General features: G+C 37.4%; 1 protein-coding gene across 4 annotated transcripts in view; it reads left to right on the top strand.

Annotated features, from left to right (window-relative positions):
- The window catches only part of PAXBP1 (PAX3 and PAX7 binding protein 1), a 30,398-nt gene extending 8,885 nt beyond the window's left edge, over positions 1–21,513 (top strand). For 3 of the 4 annotated variants that reach the window (XM_061359025.1, XM_061359023.1, XM_061359022.1), the window contains exons 4-18: positions 280–501; positions 1,090–1,193; positions 2,020–2,240; positions 3,177–3,366; positions 8,416–8,539; positions 10,809–10,908; positions 11,348–11,463; positions 13,460–13,659; positions 14,156–14,300; positions 14,457–14,578; positions 15,275–15,351; positions 15,617–15,683; positions 17,144–17,290; positions 17,683–17,837; positions 19,949–21,513. In XM_061359025.1, the coding sequence (XP_061215009.1) occupies positions 280–501; positions 1,090–1,193; positions 2,020–2,240; positions 3,177–3,366; positions 8,416–8,539; positions 10,809–10,908; positions 11,348–11,463; positions 13,460–13,659; positions 14,156–14,300; positions 14,457–14,578; positions 15,275–15,351; positions 15,617–15,683; positions 17,144–17,290; positions 17,683–17,837; positions 19,949–20,066 (2,108 nt within the window). In that variant the 3' untranslated portion in view covers positions 20,067–21,513. The remainder of the gene's footprint in view (positions 1–279; positions 502–1,089; positions 1,194–2,019; positions 2,241–3,176; positions 3,367–8,415; positions 8,540–10,808; positions 10,909–11,347; positions 11,464–13,459; positions 13,660–14,155; positions 14,301–14,456; positions 14,579–15,274; positions 15,352–15,616; positions 15,684–17,143; positions 17,291–17,682; positions 17,838–19,948) is intronic. The other variant, XM_061359024.1, reaches the window with a different exon arrangement.
- The last annotated feature ends 2,295 nt before the right edge of the window (positions 21,514–23,808 follow it).

Genomic DNA, 23,808 nt, shown 5'->3' with positions numbered 1-23,808 from the left:
TGGGACTATTTCCCGTAGGAACATTAAGCTCGTGCTGTTACGGCATGTGAGCTGCTGGAAGCAGAGCTGGACTTCTTGGGTATATCGCAGCTTTGAAGGTTTCTGTTCAGAAAGTTTGCATATGCAGCTTATAAGTTGCTTGCAAATGTTTCTGTGAGTCTGGATTTTTGTTCGTGTCACATTTTTTGCCATTTGCAAAGTTGATTTGTTAGGATGGCAGAGATGAATAAGATGTTTTTGTTGCAGTGGTTGTTTAATGGTGCAAACATCTATCTCTAGGAGAAATTCCAGATGCTGCTTTTATTCATGCCGCTAGGAAAAAGCGTCAAATGGCTCGTGAACTTGGAGACTTTACCCCCGTTGACAGTGAACCAGGTAAAGGCCGCCTTGTTCGAGAAGATGAAAATGATGCCAGTGATGATGAAGATGATGACGAGAAGAGGAGGATAGTTTTTACAGTGAAGGAAAAATCCCAAAGGCAAAAGATTGCTGAGGAAATAGGTAAAACCTTTTAAGAAGGACAGCTGATAAACTTTCACATTGTTTCACTGCAAGTGCTCCCATTCAGCATTTTTGAACAGCATTTTTTTCAAATGGGCATGTATCTGGAGTTGCATTCTGTTTCTAAGGAAAAGTACTGCATAATGGAATCTTAAGTTCCTGTGTTTACAAGCACACGACTCTTCTGAAGCTGGTAGAAACTTAGACTAAGAATCAGTTAGTATTGTTCCTGTACTTTGTTTTTTAGGAAATTTATAGTTGAAAAAGAAAAACATTAGTTGTTTGGTGTAGCATTCTTTTTGCTGACAAGCAAGTAAAATAACTCTGGAAAAGGAGAATTAGTAAGATACATAGGATTTTAACATCATAGGATTTTACCAGCAGTTAGTTGCAAATTTACCCAGTGGATTTTTTTAAGTGGAATGTCTGTGATAATAATTCACAGGCTAGTGTCCTTAATTCCTCATGAAGAGGAAAGAAGGATGCTCTGGGATGTTCCACCAAAGCATGGCCTCTCAAGGTTTTGAACTCATGGCCCTTACTATTATCTTCTGGTTTTTGTTACCTGTCTGTTTTACTCGTATTAAGGTATTGAAGGAAGTGATGACGAAGCGTTGGTGGCAGGGGAGCAAGATGAAGAACTCAGTAGATGGGAGCAAGAACAGATACGGAAAGGCATCAACATACCTCAGGCACGTATTCAGTTGTGAACTCTTTGGTTTGTTTCTGCATATGTTGGCTAAATCCATTACAAGCTTCAGCAATTTACAGAAGGCTGTTTCATCTGAGAAATTCATACATAACTTCTGATATTCTTTAAAGGTAAACAAGAGGTCAGATTTAAGTATCCAGTGGTACCAGTTTCATTAGTCTCTCTGTTCTGGGTAGATACTGATTGTTTGTGGTGCTGTTAACAGGCATTTATTTGCAGCTAGACAGAGCTAGAATAATGCCACTTTGAAGACACCTCTCTTCTCATTTATCATTGGGTTCATAGCGTCTGTGTAAACAGCGTGTGTTTCTTTGTTTCTGTATCCTGCATTGCAGCATAGAGTTGGAATTAGTAGCAGGTTGCACCATATGTTGCCTGCACACTCATAGTGAAGTTGCCACGCAGTTTAAGAGGATAGTTGTCTTTTAAAACAACAGCAAAACCCACCACCCCACATTTCAGCAAAATCACAATGAAAACACTGATTCTAAGAACTTGTGTCATTCTGTTAAATAGCCACAGCAAAGTTGAGTATAGTCCCAAACACTTGGTTATTCTTGGATTTATAGGCTGGTTAAAATTGTTATTTCATATGATAATGATATTAAGATACTTAAATGTGTCCATTTAAGAAAATGCATCTGAGTGAATTTGTTTCTTTTGGAAGTTCTACACTTAAATCCACTTGATAATTAAATTTTGTAAATATACCTGTCTGCATTTCTTGCTTTATAACTTACATGAGATAGAAGTTTCTCTTTTCTTTAAAATCTAATAGAGTACAATTGTATTTTCTCTTTCATTAGGTTCAACCAAGTCAGCCTGCTGAAGTGAATAATCTGTACTACCAGAACACTTACCAGACACTGTCTTATGGTTCATCCTATGGCGTTCCATACACTTACACTGCATATGGATCATCGGAAACCAAGTCTCAAAAAACAGATAATACAGTTCCTTTCAAAACTCCCAGTAATGAGATGACTCCTGTTACTATTGATTTGGTAAAGAAACAGCTTAAAGACAGGTAGGACAGACCATCTTTTTAGACTTAAAAGACTTGTCCCCTAGCTTTCTGTTCCTCGGGTGTCTTTTAGTCTCGGTGAGCAAACACAGAGTTTCATCGCTGGAAAAGTACTGACTGGCACATCCATTAAAAAAAAAAAAAAGGCAAACAAAAAAAGCTCAAAGTGAAGATGACATTGATATTTTGTTCGAAAATCTCCTTGGATTGCTTCTATGGAAGTGAAGCTTTAAATATGAGGCCATTGATCTTGTTGAAGACAGGTCTGAGTTGCATCTTCTGGACACTGGACAGGCTTATAGTCAAGAATGGAAAGGCCAGTGAGGTGTTTAGCTTGTCAAGTTGTATTCCTTTAAACTGTGAATCAGATTTTTCCCCTTCAGGAGACAGTTATAGTGTATACAGGGTTTTTCTTTTTAGTTTAAACACTCTAATCTGCTTGTCAGGTACGGAAAAGATCCTACTGAGTGAACAACCCAGTTGCAGTGAGAAATCATTTATAATCAACAACTTGCACTTTACGTGTCTTCAAAATTGGTTTGTATGCCTCTTGTAGTGTTACAGCCTTTGACAGTGCATCAAGTTAGTAGGGGAATAAATCTGTTTTGTGTAAGCCGTAGTTCTCCCACCACCACCACCCCAAACCTTCTTTCCCACTTGTACTTTTGGGCCAGCCTTGTACTATTCTACCCATCCTGTAAAAAGCTGTGGTAGTGGGCAGTGCAAGGCACTCAGCATAGTCTGGCAAATTAATTTAAACCATTAGCCTTACTGTTTATTCAGACAGGGGAGAAAGCAACAGATGGAAGTTAGGGAATATGTCTTTGCAGTATTTCCCATATATAGGCTTGGCACTTGCACTGTCTGTTTAATATCTCAATGGTCTGAAATAATACAGACTTTTGGATGTAAATTTGCTATTTATCCGTTGCCCTTCAGGTTGGACTCTATGAAAGAATTGCACAAAGCTAATCGACAGCAATATGAGAAACACCAGCAAAGCCGAGAGGACTCTACCAAGACAATTGAAAGATTAGAAGGGTCTTCTGGGGGTATTGGTGAACAGTATAAGTTTTTGCAAGAAATGCGAGGGTATGTCCAAGACTTGCTTGAGTGTTTCAGTGAAAAGGTAAGGATGAAAAAACATTCATCTTTTTTCAAAAAAAAAAAAAAAAAAGGGGATTCTTAGTACATGCCCAACACCATCTCCTTCTGTTTGCGAAAAATGTTCCCTGAGAACATGTTCTTCTAAAGGTTTGGTTCTTTGAGGGTTGAAAAGATAAGTTTTCATCATGCCAAACTGGTTATCAGGAACCAATCTTCCACAGTGTAAGAGGTTGCCAACTTTAGGTTGCCTAAAACAAGCTTTAGATTATATGTCATTAGAATTTTGGTGGATATTGCAGTATTTCAGCTTTACTCAAGATGCTATTTTTGACTTGTGTTGGATATCAGGTTAACAAAAGTAAGGGCCGAACTGCAGCGTTGTTATTGTGTTCATAAAAGCATTCCAGAAACTAGCAAAGACTTGTATTTTGTATGTTATTATAAAACTTCCTCCTGCCAGGCAGTTTCACATATTTGGTATTGCTCTCGTGTCTGAAGGAGAGAAGTTTTAAAACTAGTATAGCTGTCTGAAGACACCCAAGCTTAAAAATACACTCCTTTCATGTAGTGTGATACTTTTGTGTATGTCTAACTAAAAAGGTTGGTTTTCCTTTCTTATGTTATTATGTTTTAATTATTTTTTGTAAGTGTAACAGGAGCTCCTGAAAATATATATATGTGTATATATATACTTATATATACTTTTTTTATAGATGTATACGTATATATTCCACACAGGAGCTGTAAAGTTCAGGTAGCACTACCTAGGCTATTCATTCTCTTCTGACTTGAATACAAAAGTATTGTGTCTTCTTAATATATTAGCTCTCATGATTACTTGAGTAGTGAAAGCTGTTGCTTCTCTAGCTTATTAGGTGTGGAAGAAGAATATAAAAGCATTCTGATTGCTGATTGGCTAGAGAGGAATTGTCCAGCATTACTGGTACTGGGAGAGTCCCATCTTCAGTCCTGTAAACTGAAGAATAGCTGTGTCAGTAAGTGTGGACCAGTTAATTCAGCCAGCTTCTTTATTGGTTAAAATAGATAATTGTTCACTGAAGAAGTAGTCCTGCATCTGTGTTGGCATTATCTATTGAAGGGTAGTAAAGGTACTTGCCTTTTCAGTGTTGGTTGCCCAGATGCCTAAATTCCTTCTTAAAGATACTTTTTTCTGTTGTCTTCTGAGATAAATTTGTATTTCAGAAGACAAAAACCTGCATCTCTATTCAGCATTTGCTTTCTGAAGACCTTGTTAAATCTCTTTTGGAGTAACTATAAGCCACGTCTGGAGGTTTTCTTTGGTAGTCTTGCTCAAGTCTTTTCCTGAGGACACCATTCTGAGTATAAACCAAGCCTTTTAGTATCTCAGATTTTGTATAAAGTGGGATGACTTACTGTTAAATAATAGTGTTAACAATTTCAGTTCAGTTTGTATAAATGTTACTGACTTACCTAGCTATACTAGGTATAGTAAATAAATAAATTCCTGCCATTTTATAGCAAATTAACTGCTGATAATTTAATAAACAGGCTTGTTGTAGTTGTTTTCTTGCAATATGCCTTTCCAGGTAGTTGATCTTTTAAGGATTCTACACCCATACACCTTCCTCACCCTTCCGACCCTTTCCATACCTCGTTTGCCATGCTAGTCCATTGAACTTTTAAGGCGTGTTTTTTATCATCTGATAAGAGAAGGCTGCATGGAGAGCTCATAGCAGCCTTCCAGTATCTGAAGGGGGCTATAGGGGTGTTGGGGATGGACTGTTCATTAGGGACTGTTGTGACAGGACAAGGGGTAATGGGTTCAAATTTAACAGGAGGAGTTTAGATTGGATATAAGGAAGAAATTCTTTACTGTTAGGGTGGTGAGGCACTGGAATGGGTTGCCCAGGGAGGTTGTGAATGCCTTGGGTGGCATGGTTTAGTGTGGGATGTGTCTGCCCATGGCGAGGGGGTTGGAGCTAGATGATCTTAAGGTCCTTTCCAACCCTAACTATTCTATGATTCTTAGGGGCAGTCACAGTGTTTTGCTGTCTTCAGTTGGAGGCTGCTGCACTACCTGTATGTACAATGAGTCCCAAAATTAGGAGGCGATGTTAGTTTAACAGGAGCATTTCATTTATTGTGATGTCCTATATATCCCTCAGTTCTTTGGCCAGATAATCTGTTTTAGAATTTGATGCTTTCAGCAGGACAGAAGTACTATCAAATTCAATACTAGTAGCTCCCAGGATACGGCAGGGTTTTGTAAAAAGGAGGCAGAGGGAGGGGGTAGAGTAGTAAAATCAGTATCAGGTTTTATTTAAATGAAATAATGAAGTGCAGTAGGACAGTAAATTCTTCCATTGTAGAAATAAATTACCTTCAGCTTTTTTGTATAACCTGTGGCCCTGACTAAATACTTAAAGTATGTATGTTTATAATTTATAATGTACGTAGTTGTAATATACATAAGTATATAAAATGTTTATCCATGTGTGTAATAACACTGTGTGTATATGTGTGTGTACATATGCACATATATGAACACATACCCTAAATATGCATAGAACTAGGTCCTTCCCTATCCTTTCAAATGTGATGCTTTGATGCTTTCTCTTAATTTTAGACAAATTATTAGAGAAATTCACATTGGTGCTGATATGAATGACAGAGTGGTTTGCTGAAGAAGTACTAATGGGTTCACAATATATTTGTCCACTCCAAAAGAGTCTGTTCCCCTAGAGTTTTCTTGTATGTCTAATGGCTTTGTTCTGGAGAACCAAAACCATCATTATAAATCAGACTTTGTTCCCCCTACCCATCTTATTTCTGCACCTGTTCAGCATTCTCAACCCTTCATGACCCCCAGCCAAGCAAACCCATGTTTTCTGTTTTGAAGAGAATCTGAATGCTAGAAACACTTTGTTCACTGGTAAGGTGCAGCAGAGAGTATAATGAGGCATCTATTATGCAGATTTTAGAAACTAGCAATAGAAATGTCAAATCCTCTATGATTTTTTCCTCTCTAATAAATGATAAAGGCCAGTGGAGTGGGAGCTGCTTGCACGAGTTCCTTCAGAAGTAATTACTGTCAAAATTACACTTTCTGAGAAGGCTAGAAAGTGGTAAAACAGTGTCTCTACCTTTTGAATGTAGGAATATGCAAGGGATACAGAAAGATAGATTGTTCTGAGCATGTCTTTGACAGCACAGTTAGATGAACAGTTATTTTACCTGCAGAAGCAGATTAACAAAACACACTGTGTGTCAAGAGAGGGGGGACTGTAGGTTGAAATTATGCTTGATGTCTAAACATTCAGAGAGGTTTCAACTTTTCCTCTTAACACTGTTTACAGTGAAAGTAAAGAAAAAAGAACCCAAACCCCTGAATTTAAGGTATTGACTAAATAAAACAATAAATGACAGCTGTAGCTTTATAGGAGTCAGTAAAATTATCAGTTATTCATCAACCACAGTATTGATTATAGAGAGTAACAGCTTCTAAGTGTCTTGTGTTTTAAATAGGAAGTGTTTCGAGTTGATTTATATATCTGAATACATAGCTTTTTTTTTTAATCCTGAGGCAATTATAGAAAAACTTCTAGGGATGCTTTGAAAATTTCACTGAATTTGTCAATGTTAAAATTCCTTGTACACTTGTAAGAGAAGAATCTGTAGGTTTTGTGGTAAACTGCAGTGAAACTAGTTGTTTTGGGGTTTTTAATATTTCTGTTTTCAAAATTGTCTTAAATACCAAATGCCAAATTCCTATGCTGGGATATTGTGACTTCCAATTTCTCTCTATTTTCTCCAAAAGATGTGTGTAGTTTGGGTTGGTGAGCAGTTGCTTTTATTTTAATCCCCGTAAGCCAGTTTTTACCACAGAGCACTAATACTTCATCCTTTTGATATCTCTTCTGATGCGTGTGTCATTCGCAGATGGCTGAACTGGCCCTGTAGCTCTGATCTCACAATCTTACATTTTACTGGAGGAGTTTCTTCAGTAGCTGCTGAGTCACATTCTAAATTACATCAGAAAACAATTTCTGATTTTTATCTTTTGTTTTGAAAAAAAACCCACCTTAATTCTGGCTGGTAGGCAGCAATGAAATATTTGAGCTAAAAGGCTCTAAGACTGTGGACTAAAGCATATGTCTCGGAGGTAAGGACTTCAGTGTTCATACCGAAAGGAGAAGCCTCTCCAAATAAAGAGATTGTGAAAAGTTCTCTTTTGCATCTGAATATTTATAATAATCTAATTTTCCCTTGGCCCAGGAAATTAATTTTTGCAAAAGTATGCAGTGAATCTGACATATTTAATGTCGGGAGATTTCCAGATGTTACAACATCATCTATTTTTGTTATAGTTGCTACTGAAGTTTAGTCCACTTGGCAGGGGGGACAAAGGCAAAGCAGCAGGTCTGGTCTGACTCAGTCTGTATCACTCAAAGGTTATACTTAATGCATAACTCACACGAATTGTACGATTTAAATGATTCTACTGATTTCAATTTACCTGTTGGGATAACATGCTTACGCAGCAGTTTATTGCATTTCAGTGATAGTATTTCAGCATAAGCTAATAGGAGTTATAGCAAAACAAAAGCTGCTGGCTTCAGGAGAATAGATTCATGTTGGTTTGTGGGGTTTTTTTACTCTACACAGTCAGGTTATTTTCTCATTAAAGCACAGAATACTGGGCAACATTCTTGCTTAAAGGTAGAGAAGAAACAGAGGTCTGAGAGTTGTAAGCACCATCACATAGTATGTAATATGCTTGATAGAGAAGACTAGGGTACTTCAAGTAACATTTCAACTCTTTAAAATGGTTGTCTTGCTGTGTAGGCTCACTCAGTCAACAGGAGTTCCTTTGAGAATGCTATTTCTACGGTTGAAAGCTGTCGACATTAAATGCATGCTTTTTCGTCACATTGAAATATTTACTGGTCCAAATGATACCAGTGGGTAAATGGAAACAGTTTGCGCTGCTAGAAGTACAGGGACAGCATTATGCTTCGGAATAGTATGGTACCCCAGAAATTAAGCACCTGAAGAACTTGATATTACGTAGTGTGTTGTATTTTTACAGGTGCCTCTGATTAACGAACTTGAGTCCGCAATGCACCAGCTGTACAAACAGCGAGCTTCCCGCCTTGTCCAAAGACGACAAGATGATATTAAAGATGAATCTTCGGAGTTTTCAAGCCATTCAAGTCAGTCCATCTTGAAGGTTTTTATTATTCATTAAACAACCTTGTTTACTTAGTATGGCTTAATTTAAATGTAAATGTTTAAAGTATGACTGCCTTAATGTTTATCCTTACTCTTGACATGGGTAGAAGCAAGTTTAGATAAAAGTTCTCTAATCTGTTTTGTTTTAAACTCAAAGCCACTTGTAACTCTGACTTCACCTCTCCTTTCTTTTGCTCCTAACTGGATTTTCTCTTTCCTAGCACTGTAAATGTATGCATGGTGGCAGTGGTAGTAGTGGTAGCATGTGACTCCTGATTTTCCTGTTTTGTCAGGACTTCTTTTTTCTCATAACCTCATCTATAAATTTCCTGTAACACTTACAGTTAACTCTGTACAAATGAAGCACTGGGCTAGAGCTGATTTCTGTCTAATGCTCTATTTGTAGGCAGCAGAAGTATTTCATTTCAGACACTTAATTGGTAAAACTAACGAACTGGAAGAGACTGGTTCCATTGTTAAAAATCAGATTAGTACAAAATGGCCCTACAATTCAAGATTAGTCAGTTAAAATACCTTCTTACTGTGACTGTGTGGATGGGGGATACTCAATGAGGAGTTTTCTGATGGTGATTGCTCTTCAGTATGTGAAACTACGAAAGTATAAATGTTAACTTGGATGGAAATACACATTCCTTGGAGGAGGTTTTATTCAGCATGTTACATGATGGGTAAATATCATATTAATGGTAGTCATCTTTCTGCTTTGGAGAGCTTTCTGTTTTTAAAAATGGTTTTCTTGTATGTCCTATTGCTGACGTAAAATCCTATAATAAAAGCCACTTTCTATTCTTTCACACTGTGTCCACAGATGAAATTTTGATAATACCATTAGCTAGAACTTACTAAGGGTGATAAACTTCTAAGGCATCAGCGCTGCTCATCCCTTTACAGAGTGGTTAGCATACATGTTCCCTTTAGGACTTTATTTGCAGTCGCAGGCATCACATGTAGGCCTTGCAGTTTTACTATGAAAATGCTGTTTTAAAAATTAGAAACCTAATGTACTAGAAACACGTTTCCTAAAAGAAGCCTGGAATGGATTATTTTGGACTGGAATTTAAGTATGAGGTAGAAATAGTTGTCATTGTCAAGGCTGGGTTTTAAAGAGAGATTTCATTTACTATCTTTGAGTCTTGAGAATAAATTTCACTGTGTCTAGAAATAGTTCAGTTCTGTCTCTGAAATTACCACAGAAACTAGGAATTGATGCCAGAAATTGATATGGTGCATGTACAGACATAGGCAATCTGCTTTTCTTCATGCAGTGTCAGAACACTAAAGGGCTAGAAGTGGATTTAAGTTTGTCTGTCAACTTTTGCTTTATTTCTCTGTAAAGACAAGCAGCTGAGCTTGGAATAACATTTTAAGAATTGAACAACTGATGGCTTCATCAGTATGTTAGGCTCTCAGTAGTTCCAGTATGGATTTGGAATAATTACTTAGATTATTGTTAATATTTTTAATGATGGATTTGTAAATAGTTTTAGTTAAAACATTAAATTTGCTGCTCTGAAGTTTGGATAGGCATTTGTTTAAATCTTGATGTTTATATTGTAGGGGGTGGGCTTGAGCACTGGCTAGCACTCAACCCACTTCTAAAATTTACCTGAAAAGGATGAACTGGAAATACTTTTGTGTCTGGCTGCTGGTTGATGATCAGCTTCATTGGTTAGTGGTGGTGTTTTCTATGATCAGGAACGTCTATAATGCATCTTAGAAGAGGGAAGATTGTTTATTTTCGTGTAGCTTTTGGTGTGTTTAAAGCTTTAGGCAGTCTAAAGCAAAACCACAATGAATAGAACTCCCAAATATCATATATTCCTGCTCTGGTGACTCCTTTCTGGCTGTGTTTTTGTTCATTTTCTTTTCAAAAGATACATGGTGAGCATGTTTGTGCGCCTTTTGTTGTGGAACTTTCAATTTAAGCAATTTCTTTTAAATGTTGACTTTTCTATCGTTGGGCACTGTTGTGAGAGGGACAAGAATGAGGTATGGTGAAAACTATTTGATGTTTAAATGGAGATTTTTCCAAACCCCACTACTTCCTCTTTTAACCTCTATACTTGTGAATTCAGGCTTCTGGGTGCATCTTTTTTTTTTTAAACTTCAACCTTTCTGCTTCAAATTACTCTTAGTTTAAAGTAGGTAAAAGGCTCTTATGAAACTGCCTGCAACACATTTATATAATCTTAGATAAGCATTTTAATATTCATCCATCTAATTTTACAGATAAAGCACTGATGGCACCAAATCTTGAATCATTTGGACGAGACAGAGTGATCTATCAAGAACAAGTAAAGCGTCGAACTGCAGAAAGAGAGGCTAGAAGGTAGAGTACTGAGATTTCTTATCCGTTAGGAGTCTTTGCTTGCTTGCAGAATACAGTTGTCCTATGTCACTTACTAATGTAAGCAGCAATGTTTGCTCCTTTCCTGCAAAGGGAAAAAAACACTTAAGCTGGGCAGGGGTTTTCTTACATATTCCTGCTTACCATGCAAGTATACAAAACAAGGCTCTGTCACATGATACTGATATAAAATCACTAAAAGAGCACATAATAGACCCATTCCGTATCTATCTGGTCTCTGCTGTTTTTCTTCCATTGTTTGAGGCAGCAACATAGATGTGGTAATGTAGTGAAAGTGGAGGGGGGTTTAGCCTGGATTTCCTTGCATTGAAAGCTATGACAAGCTTAGGTGGATCTGTACATTGCATGGGGGTAAAAAGAAAGCCAGTAATAACTGGTTTATGTTGCTGATCTTTTTCAGAGCTCGTCGTAGACAAGCAAGAGAGCAACCTGGGAAGATGGCAGATCACCTTGAAGGCCTTTCCAGTGATGATGAGGAAACTTCGACAGATATTACAAACTTCAACATGGAGCGAGGTTAGAAAAGCTACTGAAGCTTTATGTAACAAAATTCAGAAAAAAAGGCAGAAAAAAGAAGAATTGATCCAAATGCATCCCTGCCCATATATTTCACCATATTTTGGAGAAATTTTAGGAACTGTTCCTTGCTGGATCATCAATGTGACAAAACCAGTCTTTTTTTCACCAGGCTGTTGTGCAGCTTGCAGCTAACAAAGTACCCTATCCTTACTGAGATTCTCTTTAATTGAAACGTTCTTTTTCTAGCAAGCAGTAAGATTTTGTACCTTCAGGTGGATACTTCTAATTTGTAACATGGTTTGTCATTCTTCAAACCTCTGCTTGTTTCACATGTGAAATTCTGAAAACCTCAGTGCTTTAGAAACCTTTAGAAACCTTTTTTTATCTTTTACAGCAGCAGTTAAAATACTATTCCAGTGGCTGCTGTGAAACCAGTAGTGAAGAAAGTGGAGCATCACTATAGTAATCCCATTCTCTTCTTATTTTGAACCTTAGTACAATTATAATTCTCTCTGATTAAAGACAATTTAATCAGTTTAGAAGAAATGTGGAGAAGGGGAACAGCAAGGATCACACATAAAGAATTGCTTATGTTGTGTATGAGGGAGGATTAAACAGTTTTACAGTCTTCAGCTAGGAGAACAATGTTGACTTTTCACAGTATGAGAGCTAGGGGGCATGAAATGAATTGGTAGGATTGGTTTAAAGTAAACAAGTCACTTCCCACAGAGTGTAATAAAAATGCCAGAGTCATTGCTGTAGGAGGCTGTGGAGATCCGAAGTGTGAACAGATTAAAAAAGCAATTAAATGAACTGTCTAACAGTGGGATCCTTCAGAAATGCAAACTTTGCACTTCAGAAGCGCAAACAGTTTCCACACCTTTAGTTCCTGGCTGAGTTATCAAAACTGTGGGTGCAGGGAGAGCTCTTTGATAAACTGAGCAACTGTTCAGGGTTGTTAGGTGCTATAATTAAGTTTGTCAAGTTAAATGATCTAGATTAAAAATTCGGCATGGCTGAATTGCTCTTTGTAGCTTGGCACTTTTATGTGTACTAAAGCCTTTTGTAGGAGTTTCATTGGTTTCTAAGTAAGCATAGTATTTCTAAAGATTGTTTATTTTTAATCATTTGTAGTTCTCATGTTAGTTGAGAATGAGCAGTAAACTATATGGAACAGAGGGATGCTCTTTGTGCCTGCTAACTTCATTTGTAGCATCTCTTCTTGATTCCAGTGTGAAAAATGTGTTTATATGACATAATCTTGTGGGTCCCTCAGGCCTGTCTCTACTTTCTAAGTGTACTAGTTACATTAGTCGTGTACACGTTACTACTATAACTGAACATTTAAAACTGGCTGCAGCAAAAATGACTGATGAAAATGAAGCTAACCCTAGGAAGTGGAAAAGGTGAAGGGAAAGTAATATATGGAGAAAATGTTTTGGACTGCATAGAATACTGGTACTGTAAATACAAAACAACAGAAGGAAGATGCTAAGAGATTGTTATAGTTGCTCAGTGCTAACAGCCATATTATGTTCAGCAGTTTAGTTTGGTGTCTGCCAGTGCCCTCTCAGTCTGATGTGCTGATTCAGTTAGCTTATCTGAGTTGCCCTCCTGTACTTGCACTTAGATGCACAAAGTCATAGCATAATTTGGGTTGGAAGGGACCTGGAAGTCAGCTGTTCCAAACTCCCATGCAGAACAAGACCAGCTTTGAAGTTAGATCAAGACTTGAATACAGCCCAGTACACACTGATTGTATGAAATGCTTAAAAGCAAGACCTGTGATAAAATAGTACATCAGAGACTAATCATGTGCTCATGTTTTTGTTACTTTGTATACCTGAGGCAGAAGTAACAGAACTTTTAAACATGATGGGGTTTTTGTTTGTTTATAGGAGTTTGCTTATGCCAGTGAGCATCAAGGTCCCTCATGAAAGAGGTAATACAGGGAATAGGTGATTAACTTCTTACTGTGTTTCACCCCCACCAGATCGTATATTGAAAGAATCCAGCAAAGTTTTCGAAGATGTTTTGGAAAGCTTTTACTCCATTGATTGCATTAAGTCACAGTTTGAAGCTTGGCGCTCAAAGTACTTTGCTTCTTACAAAGATGCTTACATTGGCCTCTGTTTACCAAAGCTGTTTAACCCTTTAATCAGACTTCAGCTGCTTATCTGGACTCCTTTGGAGGTAAGGTCCTCTGCAAGCATCTTCTATCTATACAGTGGTTCTTTCACACTTCTGCAGAGCAAAGTAAATCACACCTTTGATGTGTGCTTCTCCTAAATGCGTGTTCTAGGCAGTATATTTTCTTCACTTCTCAGGAATCAGGTTGACCTGTGTTTCTTAAGGAAGCAGTGTCATTGCTTCAGAAGTAGAGGAGCCAAAGCATGTGAAGTAATTTGCCTGCCCTTGAGCCAGGTTAAGAGGCTGTTTGGACTTGAAGCACTATTTTTGTTTAATTTCCACTGCAGATGAGTATCTGACATGTAAACAAAAAGGACTAGGTTTGAGTTGTGCTCACTTGCTGCTTGCCCTGCCTGCTTAGCATACCTCCTGAAGTGTTCTTTGTTCTGTTTTGTGAGTGTATCATACTTGAAGATATACTACTTTTACTTTTATTCTCTTTAATGTGTTGACTGCAGATCTCTATTTAGAAATCCAACCTCAGTTCTTTATTCACTAGGGCAAGTGTCGAGATTTTGAGACTATGTTGTGGTTTGAATCATTGCTGTTTTATGGCTGTGAAGAACAGGAACAAGTGAAAGATGATGCTGATATTTCACTCTTGCCTACCATTGTAGAGAGAGTTGTTCTTCCTAAATTAACAGGTAAAGTCTTGGAAAGAAAAGGGGGAGAAATGGGGGGTGTGTGGAAGCTGATGTTTGTGCTTTTGGGTCTTACTGTTCTGTAAATGATTGCCTGGCTGTTGTTAGTAGTTGTATTTGAGCATTTGCAAAGAGGAGTAATTCTTTAATCTCTTACAGTGATTTCTGAAAATATATGGGATCCTTTTTCTACAACACAAACGTCCAGAATGGTAGCAATTGTACAGAAGCTAGTAGATGGATATCCTTCAGTGGTGAATGCAGAAAACAAAAATACACAAGTAAGTTGTTTTTTATTTAAGTATCTTGCATAAGTTAAGAAATTTGGATATATTCTTTCTACACTATATTGGAGAACACAGCATGCTTTGTGAGGAGCAAGAAAGACTTTTGTAATTATTTAATGATCTGCAGCCTTGTCATGGAGAGTCAAGTGGTGATAAATTAGGAGGAGGAACTTGGTGAAGTCTCCCCAAAATAGATGCTAGATATAAAGAGGTATCAAATGTACTAAGAGTTGTTGATCTGTAGTTTTGGTTTTAGGGCCAGCTACAAATGGTCAGGCTTTTCTCTCTTTTTAAATCTTTGTAACCTTTTCAAATGTATTGCTTGGAAATTTGATTGCTTTACCTACCTTCTGTAAATGCAGGAATTGATGTCATGACTTCAGGTGCCATAGCTGATGCAGTGTATGAATTGCTGACTTTGCAGAAGCTGTGTGATCAGGCTTAACTCTAAAGAAGCTCCATTGCCTTCAGTTTTTATTGAAAGCACCAAATTTCAAAATTGCCTCTGTCAAATTGCCTCTGTTAATTACTACAGGTTTCTCTAAGATTTCCTATATATAATGTGCCTAAGTATGAATACCTTCTACTGTTAGGGTCATAAATGTTCTTTGTTGCTTTGAAAATCAGTTTAAGTGGTTAACTACTAAGCAGTGCATTGGACACTTTAAAAAATGAAATTATCTGTTTCAGGTGCTTTTAAAGGCATTGTTGCTAAGAATGAGGAGAACACTAGATGATGATGTATTCATGCCTTTATATCCAAAAAAGTAAGTTTGCTTTCAACTATGGTGTTAGACCTTTATTTGCAAGCTGGTGTCTTCTGTCCATAGTTAACAGGGGTTTTTTTCCCAGTATGGTTCACTGGCTGGATACAGGAGATATTTCATTATCATACCGTGAGGATTTAGCAAAGACAAACAGGATGGAAGGGAATATTTACAGAGATGAACTGTGTGTGGGTAGGAGGAAGCCAGGCAAACTCCAGACAGAGGTGATCTTGGTCATTCATTAAAGAAATCTCTTACTTTCCAGCATCTTAGAAAACAAGAACTCTGGTCCATATTTGTTTTTCCAACGTCAGTTTTGGTCGTCTGTTAAGGTAAGTCAGTAAATACATCTGGTAAATCTTTGATCTAGACAGTGTAGCAATGAAATCCTCTTCAAATCTGTGGAAAATGATAGATGCAAATTGCTTTAACTACATTTGAAAGAACTCTAAATTAGGGTTCTTAGTCTTTGATAATGCACTGTGCCCTCTTCAGAAGGTTGCCAGTGAAAGTGCCATCATTTTAACTTGTATGTTGTGGGTTTATTTAGCATACTCAACCTGTATTTTTTTTAATGTCATTGGGATTAATGTCGGTGTCAGAATAAAATATGCTGCTTTTGTTTCACTTATGTTGGAACGAGAGAGCTTGGTTTGGTTTGGGTTTTTTTAACATATAGTCTGAGAATCTCCATGAAAATAACTTGGCTTGTTTTCAAAAGCTCACTGCTATTTGTAAAGTTTAAGAGCATTTGTAATCTTGAGTTTAATTGAAACAATAAAGAGTGAGAAAGAAGAAGTTTCTGTGTGTGGAACATGCAATAGAGAGTTTGCAAAGGTCTGTAAGAATCTGTGACTGCTGTAGCTTATTTCCAGTAAAAGCCTGTGAAGAAAATTAACTCCCAACTACACAGGAAAGTACGAGTCATAGAATCACAGAATAGTTTGGGTTGGAAGGGACCCTTAAAGATCGTCTATTTCCAACCCCCATGCCAGGGGCAGAGACTCATGGTGATTGAGCTGCTGATCTCCATGATCATGCAAACAGAAGTCTTATCTGGAATTTTCTATTCAAATTGCAGCAGTGAGGGAGACTGTACTCCTAATAAGCTTCCAGTCACTTCATTTACTTAAAATATTTGGCACTGAATTCTTACACTTAGAAATATAAGTCAACTTCATAAATGCTGCTTAGAACAAAAAATATACAAGGTTCATTTATTAAAATGCTGTTGTTAAAACAGATTGCTTGTTTAGGGCTTGTGTGTCTTTTAAGGATGAAATTGTCTGCCTCTGGCAATATCTATTAGAGCCGGGGCAAGTTAAAATGGTGATAACAGCACAGATACTTCTACTTTAGGGAAGCATTAAAAATACAGCTGTCTTGCACTAGCAAATCAGTTACAGTATCAAAGATGAGCAGACATAGAAGCTGGGAAGCAAGCGCTTATTTACCATTTCCTGATGATGTGCCTCAGCTCTATACTCCTGGCATCACTTGACTTGCCATCGACGCCAGGTTTTGAGAAAAAGATGGCTTAAAACTGTAATCTTTATTTTATGATTTATTGTGCAAAACATGAACAAAGTTGAGATTGTGGTGGTGATTGTATGAGAATTCACAACACTCTAGGCTGGTACTTTATGGATTCTGAATAGTTTTGAAGCTAAGCGAAGGCATATTTCCACTGCTTACCTTAGCCATGCTGTTGCATTTGAAAAAGCTCTAGACTGTTGTGATCAACGTTTCAGTACATTTGTAAATACTTATTTTCCCTGTGTTGTATTTTCAGCTATTAGGAAACTTTCTCCAGTGGTATGGAATCCTTTCAAACAAAACTCTTCAGGAGCTGTCAATAGATGGTCTGCTAAACCGATATATACTAATGGCTTTTCAAAACTCTGAGTATGGAGAGGACAGCATTAAGAAAGCTCAAAGTGTAAGTAAAATCAAACAGTGTTTAAAATGACTTGTAATTCACATTTCAACTGAAGGAAAAATGTAGTTAAAACTTTAGGTTCCCTATGAAGTCTTGGCTTTCACATTCCAAAGTTGAAATGTCAGTGAAAAATAGAATTTTTTTTTAATTTTCTTTTTTTAATACACAAAAGAAGGAACTTTCTCTGCTTCATACTTGTAGATAGTTCAGGTATAGCATCCTTTTCAGTGGTTTATTGCTTGAATTTTGGATCTTTTTGGTGGGCTTCTCAGTGTTTCACTCAGTTGGGCCTTGTCACTGCAGTGTTACCTGGCAGGCTTCAGAAATCATGTTAGATTGCTTTTAAGGTTCTGTTATATTGTGTTTAATGTTCTTTTTCCTGTTATGTCTAGGTAATTGCCTGCTTTCCTAAACAGTGGTTCACTAATCTAAAAGGAGACAAAACTATTTCTCAGCTAGAAAACTTCTGTAGATACCTTGTTCATCTGGCTGATACAATTTATAGAAACAGTATTGGTTGTTCTGATGTGGAAAAAAGAAATGCGAGGTAACTTCCTTTGAGTTAATGCAGTTGAAATTCTTGTGCTTTGTGTTATTTTGCTGATGCACTCAAACTTGGGTAAAGATCTTGATAGTGCTGCATGTCTTTTGAAACTGCTTTGAATTCAAATCTAAGAAACATTATGGTGTGGTAGATGGGGAGATTTTTAAGGTGTAAAACTGCAGCTGCTGGAATCTTGAAACATCCATAGCATGTTTTGCACTGCTGTTTAGTGTCACTGATTCTGGCAAATTTTGTAGCTACTGGTTTTGGGTTGCTCCACCTTGTGAGCCTGTTGCCAATTCCTGCATAACGGCTTCTAAATTACAAACTCTGCTTTTGTATACAGTACAAAATCCTGACTTTATTTACCAGCTGGATGAACCTGTTTTCCCTTACATCGAAGGGTCGTTTTACTGGCATCTGAAAACCAGTATAATTAAAAGTTCAGATTAGATCCATAAATGTTCCTGCTGGCCAAGTAACATGAAATGCTATGAGTGTAGCGTTCTACACTCAGACTTAAAAAACAAGTTATTACACTGGTATGCAGGACTATGACAAGACTGGAAGATTGTTTATTCCTGTGCTGTGGCATGGGAAGCAGAGGTTTCAAGGCCAGTAGTTCTATTGTTCCAGCAAACCTGAAACTTGGAAAGACAAACCCCCTTGCTACCTGCATTAATCATTCTTGATAGTTGAACTTGCTTGAGCCATTGTTGAATTACTCTTCAATTATTGAGCCTCTCCAGGGGATTAGATCCTTTTCACTTTTTGATCTTATGCATAGCACTGAATCAGAGAAATTCCCCTTAAACCATAGCAGAGAAATCTTGGTTAAGAGGGTTGGGTTGTTCTTTTTTCTGGTGTCAGGGTTTTTTTCCAGTTGCCATGTTGGTTATTAGACACTTTTCAGAGCCACTTTTGGCTGTGGCATATGAATCATCTCGTTTTCAGAGAACACTGAGCTTTGTGCCACACTGAGTTGCTTTTTATCTGCTCTCAGGTTATGCCTCAGAACTTTTGTGTCCAAAGTACTACAGTAGTGTCACATAGCAATTTAATTTTCCCCACTATTCAGATTCCAAAAGGACTCAATACTTCTTCATTTCTAAAATCAAAATGCCCTGCCTAGTATGATACTGGAACTGAAATGAAGGAGTTGAGAGAGAATCCGGTAGAGATTAAAACTTCCTCTTTTTTTATTAGACTGTTCCTAAATTTGAAAGAGCTTGCTTTACCAGCTGGAATGATAACTTGGTAAAACTTCTGCATTGAAAGAGAAACATCCAATTAACATTTTTTTTCCTAGTGAATTCTAATATCATTTCTGTCTTATGTCCTCCTACTTTTTTCCTGGCATTTAACAAATCTATTGCCATTGCTCCATTAAGCAGATGAAATAAGTCTGCAGCAGAAATACTACTTTTTATAAGTGAAGAATGCCTTATCTTTTTTTATAAAGCCTAGTACAGTTGTTTGAACTACAAAGGCATTCATTTCTGCCAATAGGGAAATGTATCGTTACCTATGTTTTCCAAACATGGATGCTTTCTCACAGATCAGCTAAGTTCATTTTAATGATTAATTTACTTCTGTTGTTTTTACTGAGACCAGTCTAAATTTCATGTCCACCCTCAAAGCAAGGCACCAAAATTGTTCTCGACAGCTGAAGAAGTACGGTCCTCCTGACAGTTAGTTCACTCTTAAGCTTCCTAGATTGACCTGAATTGTAGTGCAGCCTTTTTAAGACATGCATTAAAGCATACTTGCTGCCTTGATTTTATTTTCTTTTTTGGCTGAAACATTTATCAAGGGAGCTGTGACTCACTGCACAGTACCACAAGTAATCGAAGGCTTTCTCTTGAGATGGTACTGCACCTCATATCAAACCATATTGTATGATTAATTCCTGCTCCCAAAATACATTTTCCAATCTCAGTACAAAGCTGATACCCAACTGATTTTATCAGACTAAGCAAGCGGGGCAGAGGATGATGGGAAATTATCTGAAACTGATTTGCTATATGGATTCATAATGTAGTCTTCTGCTGAAATACTACTACTTGTACATGATCGTTCCATTCCTGTATTGATGTCTCCTTCCCCTTTTTTAGGGAGCACATAAAGCAGATCATAAAGCTTCTAGCAAGTATCCGAGCACTGGATCATGCTGTGACAGTTGCAAATGATCACAACATAAAAGAGTTAAAGATTTTAATAGAAGGAAAATAGACTTTTCTGACAACTCATTTTGAGCTTTAAAACCATTCCTGATGTGTAATTTATGTACATATGTAAAGTTTCTTAAACTGTAAAGTATTGATCTTTGTTTTAATACAAAGTGCATTCTTATATACGGCATCCTTAAAAAAAAATAAAAAAAATTTACTTCTTTGAAAACAAAAATGGAATCCCAAGATTGTCATCTTTCCAGAAATCAGATTTTTCCTTAAAGTGTCTCAAAATCTTGCTTACAAAAATACTTTGTACCCATGATTAGTAGTCATCTGCTCTTGGTAATTGTTCCATGGTTAACTGGAATGTGTATAATATATTATGTGTAATACAATGTATGCATATATTAATACCACCACATTGCTTTCACACTGGATATAGAGATCTTGTACTGTTGGAATAAGCTTTTCATTTGCTCAAAATTACTTATTTTGACAATAAAGTGATCATGTTATTGGTCAAAAGGGCTGGCAAAACATTCCAATATGTGAAAATCATTTGAACTAAATAGTAGAGACACTTTCAGATGGAACCTGACCTTTAAAAAGCAGCTGTGCAGCACTCAAATTGGAATAGCCGAAAAATCATTCGCATTCAGACTATGGAACACATAAGAGTGTTCTTGGAACCAAAACAGGAAAGAAATCCCAATCATAGCTTAATTATTTTTTACTAGAGGCATACAAAGAGATTGTTATATTATACTTGTGATTATTGCACAAGTATATATGACAGCACTTTCTAAGCCTCGTTTTTCATTTTTTAGGAGTAATAGTTTACCCATGAACTCTGGACACTTGTTTCTTCTGCAAGTTGGTTAAATTCACATTTTTTTTCTTTTGGGTTTTGGGGGTTGGGTTTTATGGGATGGAGGGTGTTTGTTTTGGGGGGTTTGGTTGGTTTTTGTAACTTCATACATGGAACCTGATTTTTTTTCTGATCAGTGTGGCTAAAGATACCAAGCAAAATGAAGGTGATGAAAATTTTATAACCCATGATTTGAAATATTTATAGTAAATAATCTAATGGTACACTTCCCACCAAATACCATCTATGAATAGTCTTTAAAAAAAAAAAGGGGGCATTTAATTCAAATGTAAATTAAAAAGAAAACACTTTTAAAATGTGGTGATTTATATCGAACACTGTTGGGGTCCAAGGCATGGGAATAGCTGTAATAGCCTTGGATTAAGAGCTATTTCCAGGTGTGCCCTACTCTTTCAGGGAACTGTAGCAATAAATTGGCATACTGAATAACATAAGAAATCATCGTATTTTAAACTCATGTCATGTGGTATAAATGAGTATATTAATGTACAATCTGTAACATGAAGACTTCATTTTGACACTGAACAATTGTTTTTCTGAACTGTTGGGACTGATGGAGTACATTCAGAAATAACCTGCTTTTAAAAAATTGTTTCAATAAACTCATCTGTGAAGGGGCTGTTGCAGTGCAACTTGGAACGCTTTATTCCTTTGGGAAGGTGAGAAAGGAAATTATATGTGCACTGGCTGACTCCATTTCAGTATATCAGAGAGAAAAATTGTTCTTGGTGGGGTTTTGGAGTGAACAAAAGCAACCCTAACCAGTCTGTAACTGGCTTTGCACTGGAAATCATGTTTTCACTCTGTACTGCCTCTCTGGGAAGAAGGCTTGTAATGAGTATTTCTTGCGCTCTTTCTCTGACTGTTGTCCAGGTTTGAACCATCGGCCATCATCTCCAACTTTGATTTTCTTCTAATAGTGGAAAATAGAATCTTCTAATAGAATCGTAGAATCGTAGACTCATAGAATAGTTAGGGTTGGAAAGGACCTTACAATCATCTAGTTCCAACCCCCCTACCATGGGCAGGGACACCTCACACTAAACCATGTCACCCAAGGCTCTGTCCAACCTGGCCTTGAACACCAGCAGGGGTGGAGCATTCACAACCTCCCTGGGCAACCCATTCCAGTGCCTCATCCCCCTCACAGTACAGAACTTCCTCCTTATATCCAATCTAAACTTCCCCTGTTTAAGTTTTAACCCATTACCCCTTGTCCTATCACTACAGTCCCTAATGAAGAGTCCCTCCCCAGCATGATTATAGGCCCCCTTCAGGTACTGGAAGGCTGCTATGAGGTCCCCACGCAGCCTTCTCCAGGCTGAACAGCCCCAACTTTCTCAGCCTATCTTCATACAGGAGGTGCTCCAGTCCCCTGATCATCCTCATGGCCCTCCTCTGCACTTGTTCCAGCAGTTCCATGTCCTTTTTATGTTGAGGACACCAGAACTGCACACAATACTCCAGGTGAGGTCTCACGAGAGCAGAGCAGAGGGGCAGGATCCACCTCCCTCAACCTGCTGGTCACTCTCGTTTTGATTCAGATAACTATAAGACATAGGTGCAGGTTTTCAACTGCATTTGCCATTTCAGTGGATGTGCACACTACTAATGGGGGTCCAGACTAGCAGAGCGGCAAAGCTCTATGTATTTATTATTAAAAATACAGGTATTTTGCTCCAGTTTGGATTGTGACTAGGACTGCAGGGGGGGAATGAAGATTGAATTTTCCTTGTAACCTCCTTACAAATTATAGCTACAGAGAACCTTTTCAAGATAGCGTGTAGTCATTTTCCTCATCAACTGCTGCAGAAGACCGGTTATTCATATTACACTGAGCCTCTGGTGTCTAAGCTCCTCATGCTTGAGGCATGGGCACCTTCCTATGCCTACATAATGTCACATTTGGAGAATAGCAACATGAAGAAAGTTGCAGCAAAGTATACTTGTGGGTGATAATTAATCTAACTCCTCATTTTGGGCCATGCAGTGCCTTTCCCACGTATAAAGAGTTAAAATTGTGCAGACACATAAAGGCATTATGTAAATAATGTTACCCGGTTTTATTTATAAACAAAGTAACCACTTTCACTTCTGTCACTTCACCTGTATCTCACTTATAGATGAAAATTAAATGCTAGTAGCAAATCGGTCATGACTTGGGTAATGTTCTTTAAACAATGTGAGGCAGCTGCTTGATTGAGGCATAATCTGAGGACAACTGCTTTAACATTATTCTCCCAGTTTGCTATGTGTAGCTCACTGTTCACTATCAAAATTAACAAATGATTGTAACATGTTAAGAGATAAATGCCCTAGATGATGATGAAACCCCATGTGAAAGGGTACTAACACAGTAGGTGACATGGCAATCTTATTTCTGCTCGGAACTCTTCAGGGACTCTTGAGAAAGTCTAACAACCCCTTTAGTAGTTAGCATTGCTTCAGAAAAGGGAAGATGTACAACAGAGTTGCATATAAAACTGCCAGCCATTGACATTTTTATGTATAGGATAATTATTACAGAATTATTACAGTTAATTATTACAATTATTTTATTATAGAGTTATGTGTTACTACAGTTATTACAGAATTACCTTTTTCCTAAAGGTTGCTAGAAGCAATGGGAAAACCTTTACTATAAAGGAAAACGAAATCTGAAATGTGAAATGGAGAAGTTGGAGGGAAAATCGTGCAGATTCAGGGAGATGCATGATTCCTCTTTCTCCTCCTTTTGCATACATCTCGTTTTCAGCAAGTTTGCTAATCAGTGGTTCTGCTTTCAGTTCTCTCCAATTTACTCTTCAAAAAGGCTTTTTTTTTTTTTTTAAGAACCCTAAATGTATATCCACTGAGGGAAGAAATACGCACCTGCAGTTTTGCTGTAGTGTATATAGCATTGGTACTAACT

The sequence above is a fragment of the Neopsephotus bourkii genome, unplaced genomic scaffold (genome assembly GCF_033783945.1).
Source record: "Neopsephotus bourkii isolate Nb327-2 ecotype Australia unplaced genomic scaffold, CSIRO-AGI_Nbou_v1 NB_962, whole genome shotgun sequence".
Taxonomy (NCBI): domain Eukaryota; kingdom Metazoa; phylum Chordata; class Aves; order Psittaciformes; family Psittacidae; genus Neopsephotus; species Neopsephotus bourkii.
The sequence above is the reverse complement of the archived record's forward strand: the minus strand, read 5'-3'. Positions and strand labels throughout refer to the sequence as shown.